This window comes from Larimichthys crocea, unplaced genomic scaffold, assembly GCF_000972845.2.
Source record: "Larimichthys crocea isolate SSNF unplaced genomic scaffold, L_crocea_2.0 scaffold220, whole genome shotgun sequence".
In the NCBI taxonomy this organism is placed as follows: domain Eukaryota; kingdom Metazoa; phylum Chordata; class Actinopteri; family Sciaenidae; genus Larimichthys; species Larimichthys crocea.
The window spans coordinates 293,083-306,168 of record NW_020852928.1 but is presented as its reverse complement, the minus strand read 5'-3'; the positions used below and the strand labels follow the sequence as shown (position 1 = coordinate 306,168).

General features: G+C 41.4%; 2 protein-coding genes across 3 annotated transcripts in view; both read right to left on the bottom strand.

The window, feature by feature from the left end:
- Nucleotides 1-96: 96 nt before the first annotated feature.
- cdk1 (cyclin dependent kinase 1) lies at nucleotides 97-5,057 on the bottom strand. Of its 2 annotated transcripts, XM_010752427.3 has the most exons (8): nucleotides 4,943-5,057; nucleotides 4,321-4,363; nucleotides 4,000-4,156; nucleotides 3,534-3,657; nucleotides 3,038-3,208; nucleotides 2,755-2,918; nucleotides 1,649-1,790; nucleotides 97-374 (listed from the first exon to the last, which is right to left on the bottom strand). In XM_010752427.3, exons 2-8 carry the CDS (start codon nucleotides 4,355-4,357, stop codon nucleotides 258-260), a joined length of 912 nt encoding a protein of 303 aa, XP_010750729.1. In that variant the 5' UTR covers nucleotides 4,358-4,363; nucleotides 4,943-5,057; the 3' UTR covers nucleotides 97-257.
- A 974-nt stretch (nucleotides 5,058-6,031) lies between these two features.
- LOC104936402 (heterogeneous nuclear ribonucleoprotein L-like) overlaps nucleotides 6,032-13,086 on the bottom strand; it is a 33,656-nt gene continuing 26,601 nt past the window's right edge. Inside the window, exons 9-14 of the mRNA XM_010752430.3 lie at nucleotides 11,508-11,725; nucleotides 11,148-11,269; nucleotides 10,543-10,744; nucleotides 10,024-10,081; nucleotides 9,738-9,836; nucleotides 6,032-8,720 (exon numbers count right to left, since the gene is read on the bottom strand). Coding sequence (XP_010750732.1) covers nucleotides 8,665-8,720; nucleotides 9,738-9,836; nucleotides 10,024-10,081; nucleotides 10,543-10,744; nucleotides 11,148-11,269; nucleotides 11,508-11,725 — 755 coding nt within the window. The 3' untranslated portion in view covers nucleotides 6,032-8,664. The remainder of the gene's footprint in view (nucleotides 8,721-9,737; nucleotides 9,837-10,023; nucleotides 10,082-10,542; nucleotides 10,745-11,147; nucleotides 11,270-11,507; nucleotides 11,726-13,086) is intronic.

Genomic DNA, 13,086 nt, shown 5'->3' with positions numbered 1-13,086 from the left:
TGTGACAGCATAATAATTTTAGAAATCCCCACCCTTCATCTGAATACAAAAGTGACATTATCAGAAAAAAAAAAAAAAAAAAAAGATGAAACAAAGTTGAAAGTTTTGAAAGTCACAGAAAGTGCAGTTTTATTGAAAAGACATTGTTGAAAGACAAAACTTTACTAAAGGTCTACAACAGCTCTCACACACAAGTATTTACAGAATGATAATTCACAATGGGTATGAATGTGTATGTATGTACGGTCAGTATGTGTTCAGATCTTGTTGATGCTGGCAGCGGGCAGGGTGGATTTGTCCAAGTCATCAAAATAAGGGTGCGTCATGGCCTCGCGAGCGGAGATCCTCTTGGGGGGGTTGTAGGTCAACATTTTCTGCAGGAAGGAGAAGAGACCACGTCAGTCAGGATCATTCATGTGGTGACTGTAGAAAATCCCCATCTCTTTCCGCCTCACCTCAATGGAGGGCGGGGCCCTCGAAATCTATTTAGGCAGCCAGCTCACCTGTGTGAGCCCTTTTCCTTGACTGAGAACAAAGGAGCTGGCTGGCCTCATCCTCATCTTTCCTTATGCTCAATGATTGAACTGCGTTATCCCTTTTTGTTCCACACACATAGTAGTAGTCAGTAGTTAAAAATCAATAATATAAATACTAATTTCTCCCTTTTCTTAAGATTGAGCTGTATTTGTTGAGACTAAGTATTTTCGTTCAATTGTGAATCGACCCTTAAGTTCGAGTTGTGTGGATTAATTTGTTGCCATTCTTTTATTTCCTCCTCTCCATCAGAAAGAAACCAGCTAAATGAGAATGAATCGGATCCTCTGTGTTTGTGCATTGTTCTGATCAACAATCCATTGCATTGATTCACCAATAAACAAGAACCAGTCTATTCTCCACACCAAGGCAATATTTTACAGTGACAGTAAAGGTGCATCAGTGAAGGACTCCAAGAGAGCTCTTAGAGACTCTAAGACTGATTGACATGCCTGTCTCATGAGAAAGACAAGCCATTATATCACATGACCAACACCAACTCCCAGACCTGATTTGAACATTTTGAGCTGACCGTCTCCTGTTTCCAGAGTTTTAGTGATCTGAAGCTTGGTTCACTCCTGTGACAGCCTTTTTTGCAGAGTAACACATGACGACTAACATGCACACCCAAAGAGACATTGTGGTAGAACGTGTTCAAATCCTGTCAAATGATTCTCCACACAGAAACACTCAGTCTACGCTGCTGGAAACCTAAGACGGAGTCATGGTCTAACGTGTGTTTCATGAAGAAAGATGATGACAGCTCAAACAAGTGTGTAAAACCATCGTCATTACAAGTAAAGGAAACACAGCAGCAACATACTGAAACTTTCTACACAACATGAGCGTACAGTCCAGAACACCATGGAGATGCTTCAAATGTAGGATCCTGTGCTTTTAGAGCTCGACTTAAAGGTCAGCCTATGCTGTATTGACTGAAGTCCAACCTGTCTGCCTGACAATCATCAATATTCATATTAGATGTAGAATCTTATTAATAACTAACTAAACTGAGTTAGTCTGTACAGACCTGCACCTGACCTCACTAGTTTGTAGAAAAGAAGTGTCATAAAGTCAGAATGAATGTGCTGATTGGTTCAGCTCTCGTGCTTACTGCCAGCAGGTCCAGGCCATTCGTATCCAGGTTCTTCACCATTGATGACAGGTTGCCAGACTTCCATTTAGGGAAGGTGTTTTTGTAGTCAGGTAGACTCTCAACATCAGGCCACACATCATTGTTTGGAGTTCCCAGAGTCCTGAATGAACAGGAAGTTCAAGGAGTGTTAGAAAAAAAGAAGAAAGAAAAGAAAAAGCAAACAGGGTCACAGGATGTCTCTGTTCTACTGGAAGAACAAAGTGTAGTTCCTGTGTGAGAGTTCCAGGTCAGCAGTCAGTCTGTTAAACGGTGCTCTGTTACATAGACATGGTAAATATTCACTTTTCATTTAACTCCACATGTCAAAGTGTTGTAAGAAAACACTGAAGCCTAAAAGATGCTGCTGACAGGCAGGCCAGCATCCTGTATCACAGCACCTTGAGGTGTGTCAACAGTTCAAATAGATGAACTGTTATGTACTGTTATAGTATATGCCATATACATATATTATACCATAGTTAAGAGCATTCAGGGAGGGGTTTGTTGGGAGAGGGAGAAAGAAAACAAGTTTATTTGCTGATATTTTCAACAGATTGAAGATGAAGATAAGTATCAAAGTGAGCAGATCATCTTTGTGCATGTGCCATTAACATGATGACTGTGTTTTTGTTTTGTGTTACTTTTCAATCTGTCATCAGATGAAACTGTTTCATTTTCAAAAGTGTTTTTTACTATTAGAACTAATCTAACATCACGGCTGTTACTGCAGGCTTTTATCAGTAAATAATAATGTTTATATTTATTTTTTTAGCCTTAGCTTACTGATCAACAGCCGTTCATGTTTCAGTTCACATCTGGACAACTGACAGGGGTTAGGGTTAGGTCTCTCTCAGCACTCTGCTGAGCTCTTCTGACCAAACGATGCGCCACATATGCACAACGTCAGGGTCGTCACTGTGATTGGCTAGTTATGAGCAGCTAACACTGAGTGTTTAAATACAAAGGAGAGTGACCTCACAGACAAACATTTAAAACTCTTATTGTATAATATAATATTGTTAGTGACCTGAAAAGGACAAACCTATCCTGAAATAACACTTGTGGGTATGCTGTGGTGCATGTACCTGAAGATCCTGAAGAGCTGGTCTATCTCAGAGTCTCCGTGGAACAGAGGCTTCTTTGTGGCAAGTTCAGCAAAGATGGTCCCAGTGCTCCAAACGTCCACGGGGGTTGAATATCGGGGTGAACCCAGGAGGACCTCAGGGGCCCGGTACCAAAGAGTTACAACCTGGTAACACACAGACACAGGGTCATTCAGCTCAGTTTGATGATGCTTTACTTCTGAACACTTTCAGTGCACGTTTACACAGTTGCTTTGGTCCCAGTGGTGTGTGAATGGACTCTCACCTCGTGGGTGTAGACCCTGACAGGAACACCAAAGGCCCGAGCCAGGCCAAAGTCTGCCAGTTTGATAACTCCCTTGTTGTCGATCAGGAGGTTCTGAGGTTTCAGGTCCCTGTGGAGGACTCGACGACAGTGACAGAAGTAAATGCCCTCCAGGATCTGGTAGAGGTAGCTCTGAAAGGTGGTGAGGGAGGAGAGATGGACACATGTTTAGAGTTGTGAAACCAAACACTCAGATCAAATTAAATGACACAATGAAGAGAAGTTTAGACTTTTTTAACCCTGAGAAAATTAGAAATTAATATATTCACATAGCCCATAATCAGTCAGAGCAGATGGAGACAGACTGCCTCAGACCAATTCAAAGTAGATAACTGGTGTTACTGTTCAGTGATTTTAAGTCACCATGATATTATTTCTCCCATAATCCAGTTAATCTCAGACATCAGATCCCCAACATGACCTGCTGAGAGTTTATTAATCACAAACAAACAGTTACCTTCACTAGCATAGGGTCCATGTACTGGCCAGAGGGGATCGAGTCCAGGTACTTTTTCAGGTCCATGGACAGGAACTCAAAGATGAGGTAGAGACGAGACTCCTGCATCAGGACATCCAGGAGCCTGAAAGACGGACACAGACACACAGTAAGCATCTTCTCATCTGTACTGTAAGCAGTTACCGCGGATCAAACATAATCAGGCAGCACAAAGCTCACGTTCCATCAGTTGTACAATAATAAAATGATTGTCAATTACTCGTAATGACACTTTTGTTCTCGTGCCATGTCTGAGTCGTACATCACTGTTGCTATGTTTGTGTGAAGAACACCAGAGACTGACAGAGACATACTATGGTGTAGGCACTTTGTGATTTCACTGAGATGTAACACAGCCGTGTCTTATAGAAGCTGAAAGATCTTTAAAAACTCTTCGACCCGGCAGAAGTGTACAGAGCGAACGTACCTTACGACGTTGGGATGCTTCAGTTCTTGAAGCAGGGAGACCTCTCTGACCGCGGTGCTGGGGACCCCCTCCTCCTCACTCTCCAGACGGATCTTCTTCATAGCCACCACCTGCCCTGTGGCCTTGTGCCTGCCTTTATACACCACCCCATAGGTTCCTGCATGAAGTTAGCACAGTCATTCAAACGGTGACAGTGAACAAACGCTACAGCCATGACATTAGAGAACATAAAGAACACTAACAACAGTTTGTAACAGTACTGCATTACTCTCTGTCTACATGTCATCATGATCAGAATCATTTAGAAACATTAGGACCAACCTTCTCCAATTTTCTCTATTTTCAAGTAGTCCTCCATCACTGCCTGGAAGAGAGACACATGCTGTCACATCACAGGGCTTTTCACCAACTCTTACTTGTCAGTTACATTAAAGGATTACACTGAAATACTGTGAGAGTCACGAAGTGGACGTGTCTGTTCCACGGTGGAAAACGTGGCCTCGAAGTATCAAGGTCACCAACCGAACCACAGAAGTCACAGTTTGAGTCAGACAACATGTAACTGCCTGTCCATCCAGACACGGGCTCTTTTTAGCTTCTCAGTTGGTATATGAAACTACACTAACGTCAAAGTAACGGTAAAGTAACGTTGCCTAAATAACGCTGTATGGACGCTAAGGTTACATATTTCGTTAACAAGTGACGTGGTTCGGTCTCTCCCGGTAAGAGGTCGTTCCCGGGCCGTTAAAGCCGTTTTTTCTGAGTGAGCAAGTTATGGTAAGACGTTAGCTAAGCTAATGCTACATTGTTAAGGCTAACGTTTCCTTCTGTTGCTTTTATAGTGTCCGCCGAGCCGCTTCCTGTCCACACACAAGCTTTAAATAACCTGACGGATAAACTCAGTCATATTTCAAGCTGTATGAAGGTGAATAATAATAATTACCTGGCTGTGCCTCGCTCGTGTCGTGTGTACTGTCCGTGCACAGACTGCCGCTGGAATGCTGACAGACTATTTTGAATCGACCGCAGTACAGCAGCGGTTCAAAACGCACCAATGAGCTCGAGCGACGTATTTCAAAACCGCCAATCGGAGAACGGGAGGCTGTCACGTGGGCTGAGCGGGAGAGAACGCGCCGATGTTTCTCAGACACATCTGTGTCCTGAGTTTGGTCTTCCAGGCAGGAAAGGCTGCTGTCCTGCTGTCCTGTCACTGTCACTGTCGCAGTGTTTTAACTGGTGGGATGCTTGCAGAGGCCCGGGCTGTGTGTTCTTTCTTATCTGATTATGAGACAGTCAGATGGTAAACTCACAAACAGTGACTTGGACAGCTGCTCTGTCAGTGATGTCAGCAGCTTCAAATATGAAAATGAGGATCACAGGCAGTTTAAAAATGTTGATGTAGTCACAGAAGAAGAATGGCTGGTCTGCTGGTGCAACACACTCTAAACTGTGAAGATGACAGAGGACAGGACAGACAGCCTCAGCAGAGGATGGACTTACCGTGGCAGGCTCTACACACCACTGTATGCCAAAACAAGACACAAGAAGAGTTTCTTCCTACAGGCTGTCACTGTGTTTAAAGGATAACACCAGACACAGTCACACAATGTGTAATATTCTGTCAATTCTAAATCATTTATTCTCACTGTTTACATTTAGATTTTTTTCTTTTGATATGTAAATGTGTCACTCCTACATAATCTACTCGTGCTGTACATACTATATTGTAATACTTACTACCTCATGTACATAATACAACCTGCTGTACAGACTATATATACCTGTTTTCATGTTTACCTGTCAAGCTCCTTGTTTTATAAATGTACTGTCTGTATCTGTGGCCTGACCAACAAAAGTGATTCTGGTTGTGACAAGAAAATGTCCAGTACACTGCCTATAAAATATAAAGTATAATTTTGACATTACAGTATATTTTTCATGTTGATTACATTAAATGTGGTTAAAAAATGAACAGGAGCTGATGTAAAACCAGCATATTTATCTGTAAGAGAAGACAGGTGGCAGACTTGAGTTGAGCTGTGTGGAGCTGACCTACAGCTCCAAACCTGAATTTATTCAAGTTGAACATGTACATACAGTATAGGTTACACCCACAGAGATTCTAAAATGAATGGAACAATATAGTTTTGTATTTTTCTAAGTATTTTCTTAGTGATTACTGACTATTAACAACATTAAACCTTTACAGCGATATCTGTGATCTGTCTCGGAGTCAGTCCTGTGATTAAAAACATACATCAGCTTCAGAATAACAACAGCCCTCATTTATCAAACCCCCTCCAAGGCTTAAAAAACAAACAAACAAAAAAGAATAAATAAAACCTCCGTTAGAAATACAGCAAGATTCAAGTCATGTAAGAGACATACAAACATCCAGATGATCTATAATTGAACTGCAGACAGAGTGGGATTCATCTGTGCTGCACACCTTTTCCTTATTTACACATTATATACAAAAAGCATGCCTTAATCACAAGAGCGATGGATTCCGCTTGAAGCAGTCAAATCTGCATGTCCTGCATGAGACACAGAGTGGAGCGAGACAATATGCTTTATGTTGGAACTGGCCTCCTCCAAGCTCAGTGTGTCCGCTCTTCCACTCCGAGCCTCCATAAGGAGCCCATGCATCTTCCAGGTTTTAGATAGCCCATTTATTCACAGAGTTATGCAAAATACAGAAAAACCTTGTAGGAGCATAGATTCTAAAAATAAAACATGGCAAGAAAAAAACAATACTGGACAAAGCAAAATGTCCTTTAATACTATGTAATTCCAGTAGTTTTCCATGCGCAGTGCAAATAGGTTTATTTTTGTACCTTTGAAAGGAGCATGAACATTCTCCACGCAGACATGGCTGACTTTAAGGTTGATACACAATGAATTTACACGTGTGTAATAGATATTTCAGATGCAATCAGGTGAAAAACTGCATAATGGACTCAACTGTTTGAGTGTGCTGAAGTCGAGCTCAAATCTCAGCAAGTGAACTGTATGCTGACAGGAGTCATGAAATGAGCCCTTGAACTGTGTTTCTTCAGCGGTGCTGCACTAACGGGTGTACCGAGTTCAACCAATGAAGTCACACACACAAATATATGTCAAAAATATCCCACACATTCATCACTGTGTCCTACTCTGACTGTTTTAAGAACAAATCATGTATCATATTAAGGAAGTAGTGATAACAAGCTGGACTACTGTTTACTTGAATATCGACAGGTGGATGCATGAGGTCAATATCTCGAATCAGAACACTCACAGACACTGAATGTGTTTACAGGCAGGGATTCTGACATCCACCAGCAGGATCTGAACACTAATGACTGGTAATAGTTGACTTACCAGCAGCTGTGACAATAGCCCATGTACTGGATTTGTGGAATGGACGATTCATTTCCATTCAAACACAAAATGGGCCACAGACAAGAGGAAGTGACATGTGTGACATCTATCATTATTATATTAAGTGAAACTGACATTAAGCATGTACAATGTGAAGAGCGGCGCAGTGTGGAAGAAACACCAATGTTGTTTTTTTACACTCTTCTGATTCTGCATCAGTCCAGCACATCATTTGAGAGACAGAACAAAATACAGCATCAGAACTTTGTTATTCTTTTCACCTCAGCAGAAGTCCATCTCTTTTGGAACGAGGGGTTTTCATGGCAATCTGCCAGTGACATCATCAAATATCTTGTGTGCAAAGATGATATTTTGGCCTGATGTTGGCGCTAAAAGGAAGATTGTAGAAGGTCCAAATGTAAGGAGGTTATCCTCTGAGAACAAAGAATATGTTCAGTAAATTTCACAATCTGCCCATTAAAGTTCTTGTGTCTGTTAGAACATTTGGTGATGGTGGGAAAGCTGAACGAGGGCCTTAAGAAGCGACAGCACCTTTAAAAAACATTAATAGAATCTTCTTGGAAACATGAATATTCATAGAAACCCTGCCATTAGTTTTCCAGTTACCATGTCACAGAGCAAGTGTTGGCTGTGTGCTGGCAGTAGGGAAAGGTCAGGTCTCCTCGGGGGACCATGAATACCCACAGTAAACCTAACAACTGGTCAGTGTTGAATATCTCAGTTTGGTCCAAAGTGGAGTGACACCTCTGACCTTCAGCCTCACTGCCAGGCAAAAAGTTCACATAGCACTAATCAAGGAGAACTTGTTAAAATCATATCGACGTCCACTGTACATGTTCAAAACAACACACTGTATTTATCCATTGTTTAAACGTTTAAAATAATATCTCAGTCACAGATGGTGATGATGTAAGAGATTTGTGACTAACACTGAGGAGGACAGTACGGTAGATTCCTGTCTCTCTGTCTGTGTAAGCCTTGTGAGCAGTGTCCTCCAGATGTCCAACATGATGATAGAAACACTTCCGATAGTCTCTGCTCTGCCAGCATTTCATTGGATGGGTGGATGTTGGGCGTGGGTCTGATGTTCAGTTTGGATACAGAGACAGCCTTCTCTCTCTTTAATACTTTTCTATCCATCTTCTTTACCACCTTTAAAGGGTTATCTGTGTCTCAGTCTGTGTTTGTCTCTCCTCCACTCGTCCCTCATGGTCCCTCTCTAGTGTCGGCCAAGTCAGCCATCATCTGGCTCAGCAGCCTCTTCTTGTGCTCTACAACTTTTTATAGATGAGACGAGGTGGAGAAGCACAGCTTCAGGGTGTATGGGTTGGAGCCATCTGGAAACACACATCATGTATATCTTATTAGTTCTGATAAATCTTTGTAGACATCATATCTGTGTTTCACTTCAGTATTCCATTGTGTTGCTTTGTGAAGTTAATTCCTGTTCCAGAGAGGCAGCAGGCTGATGTGTGTGAATTAAAGCTGATGTTGGAGATTTTTACAACAGTGGAACGACTGAGCAATATTATTGTGATGGTATGAGGTAAAATGTGTCAATGAATGGTAAATGGACTGTACTGTACTACACACACATTCATACACTGTTGTGCAATCGCCCTGAAGGATTAAGTTGCAGTCCTGTTTCACTTCTGCAGCGCTCTCACTCAACGTTGACCCCATTAGTCACTTAAATGGGAAAGCCTTTTATAATCAAATCTAAGCAGCACTTAAACTTAAGCTTAAACTTATGTGTTTATGAAAAATAATAATATATATAATAGATATAATATATATATATTATATTTATATTATATATATATATCTATATATATTATATATAATAGAGATATTATCTCAAATCTATTATTACAGTATTTTAGTGTCACAGAGAAATTTGGTCATACTGTGTGAGATTCATAAGAACCTCACTGGTTATGTTTGGTAACACTAACAACACAGCTACTGTTGTTATACAGTTATACACATCATGTATCAGATAACATAATACAGTCTGCATGCTAAGCACACCACACAATATTTAATGTATTCAATTTGAGATCATTTCATATTTGGCTTCCTTCTTCCTTTACACAAATCCATGTAGTTGGATTACCGTAAACTGTTACCACAGAGCGCTACACGTAAAGATAAATACAAAATGTTCTAAATATTTATGGTGGAAAATGAAAATGAAAGGGAACTGAAAAGGTGTGTGTGTACAGAGGTTTCCGTAGATTACAGAGTTTACTTTCAGGTGTACATACAGTTTAATCAGACAGACATGTTGACACAGTGGACATTTTAGTATGTGAGTGTCTGTAGGACAGGAGGTGTCTTTCAGACACACTTACTGGGTATTCGGATCTGGTAGTGGTTGAGAACAGTAAGAACCTCCACAGCCTCCGTCTTACTGTCAAACTCTAACAAACCAGAGATGGTCTTAGAGGAAGCTGAGAGAGAGAGACACACACACGAGGTGAGATTAAAGGGAACAGCAGAAGTCAAAACAACAGGAAGAAGGGAAAAAGAGAAGTAAGATAATCAATATTTCACACACTGACTACAAAAGGAGAAGATGCACCTGATACACTTTAACAAGAGCCAATAAAATGTCACAAACGTTGAAGTTCTACTTACGTTTGGCATCAAACATCTTGAATTTGACGAAGCCGGGCACATCATGCTCTGTGCACAGCTGCCAAAACACACACAGAGGTTAAAGTGTAAGTAAAGCGGCGTTAAACTTCATATCTGATATCTAATGTGAAGGTGGACAGGCCTCCATCTGTCCCCTGCAGGACATTTACACACTGCTATACACTGTATGAACTGGTGATCAACAATGACTGTATGTTTTCATTTATGGACATGTGTTTTATTCCAACATCTGCTTTCACATATTTAATCTGTGTATCATGTCATATGTCATATATATATATATATATCACCATGTATATGTTATATATACAGTAGTATGTTAATGCAGTACATATATATATGAGTTTGAATGGTTGAATATATTGGTAACTTGTGAAAACAGCCATAGTGGAAGACACACATTTATATGAATATTGTATATGTATCATTTTGTACTTGAGTACTTTCATTAGATTTTCATATAATTAAATGAGGACATTAATTGACAGGAGTGCGTACCCTCAGTAAATGGTCCTGTGATATGCATGGAGGAACGTTGTAGTAGTGGAGCACTGCAGACGGAGGCTGAATGATGTTTTTGGACGCCTGTCCGGCGCTGCTGAAGCGGTTGTTCCTGGTCATGGCAAAGTCCTTGTAGCTGCTGCTGCCGTCCTCTAACTCAAACACCTGACTGGGGATCACTGCGTGCTGCTTAGACACACTGCACACAAAACAGCACTGTCACCGCTCTCATCAAATACATCCATCTGCTTTCTTCAAACAACAACGACACTGTGAACACATCTGCAACACACCACAAAACAGGTTTGTTATTCCACGTTAACTTGAGACTGTGCACTGTAAAGTTCCCCCCAGAGGACAGAGGGCTCTCAAATAGAGTTTCATCAAAGAAACAATTGTTAGCTTGGTAATGGAAATAACTCATTCTGTGAAGTGGCCTTTCAGTTTGCAGCTAGACAGACGTAACATTTAAGGCCTAAAATGTATCATCTGACTCGTTTGTTCATGAATAATGTCAGTGAGGAAATGGTGAAGGAAAAGAAACATTAGAGATAATCAAATCAAGTACAGCATGTGAGAGTGTGTATTGATCTACTTCTCACCAGACGTTGAGCCTCTTGCCAAACACCTTGATGCTGTTGAGGTGTGTGATGGCTCTGTCCACAGCATACTCATCTCCCATCTCTACCAAGGCTGTACCAGGAACACTCTTCATAAACTTCACCTGCAATCACATGCACGCCCACAACCAACATATATCATAAATTCAAACATACTGCACTCACTTGATCTGATGGAAACATTTGTAGGATTCCTTCATGTGCAAACAGTCAGGTCTGCAGGAATCCCTTCTATGCACTTCTAATGTGTGAAGCCACATTTACAATTAAAACCTGTCAAAGACCCACTTTTAGGGAAACACACACACACACACACACACAGACACACACACACACACCTACCTTCTCAATGTTTCCATAGAGGCAGAAGAGGTTAAAGATGCGGGTGCAGTTCATCTTGGATGGATGGAGGCCGCTCACCATGGCAACAGAGCTGGGAGCGTGGCCGGAGTATGAGGATGATGACTGGGGCAGAGGGTAAGACACCATGTCTGGAACGTCCACTGAGGTGAGCTTGTACCTGCTGTTGCCAGGCAGAGGCAGCAGAGGGCAGGGTGGACCTGAGGAGGCAGAGACAACAGGAGAATGTGATCAAGATGACTGAGAATGAAACAACACTGCCTGTGTCTGTATCTGTCACAGGGATCATCAGCTGTTCATCCAGACCCACACCGCCCCCTAGTGGTCATTCTCCTGTGCTCACATCAGTCAATGACCTGACCCTTACCCACTGATTGACTCAAGTATATATTACAATATTTATATATTTGCAGTATTATGAAGGTGTCTTGTGTGACGTTTCCTGGAAAAATGTTGTAATAAGTTAATGCAAACCTTCCTACTGCTGCTTCTTCTTACAGGGTTCTGAGGGGGGTCCATCGTGCCCCACCAAAGCTTCCCCACATCACAGCATCAGTTCAAGAGGTCACAATTCACTCACAATCTGTCTTTTTGTCAATAAATAATTTAAACAGATCTTGTTGATGGCGTGCTTCATGCCAGTGAAACTGTGTTTTATTTTGATGCTATGCTATGTGTTTCAGGCTGCACAGCTCCAATACAAAAACACACACATGATTTCTTTTTTTAGAATGACAATTTTTTTTGCCTCCTCCTGAATTCAGCTGTTCACAGCAGGGACAACCAGGAATAAAATCTCACTTTAAAGTTACACTGTTTCTTCAGCGTGGTTATAATCTGGTGTCAGAAACGTTAATTCCTGAAAATGTGACCACATTAGTGGCTGAATTTAATGTTCAAAGTGTTGTTTCATGACGTTGGACGTGTTTCCCAGGAGTGTCTGCTGAGCTGCAGCCGAGAACAGAAACACAAATGGAAGTTTTTATATTTAAAAGATCTTGATTTGGATAAGAAGGCTGCTGAAACCTGAATGGATTTTTACACAGAACAAAGATTGAAGACTTATTTCTGTGTTACTCTATTCAAGGAGCAGATCACTTCACAGTCATCAAGAGGAGGAACGACTATAGCCACCTATAACTCTTTCAGTGAACAAGTAGAGTCATCAATGGTAGTGATACTTAATGCCTATATATGTTAATTTGCTTCTTTATCCCTTTTCATCCACCCATGAGGTCTGATCTGGAATCAGCTAGCTTTTTGAATGACTCCCTACATGTGTGTGCGGGTGTACGTGTGTGTGTATGTGCGTGTATGTGTGTGTGTATGTGTGTGTGTGTGTGTGTGTGTGTGTGTATGTATGTGTGTGTGTATGTGTGTGTGTATTGTGAGACCGCTTAAATTAAAAACAGAGTGTAATTGGCAGGGATCAGTTTCTCAGTGCAGGTGAAGGTATACCTACTGCTGCACCTCTGGCCATTATACATGACAGGCAATCTACACCTGTGCTGGGTGAATGTGTATGTGTGTGTGCAAGAGTGTCACGTTTCACCTCTGAGGT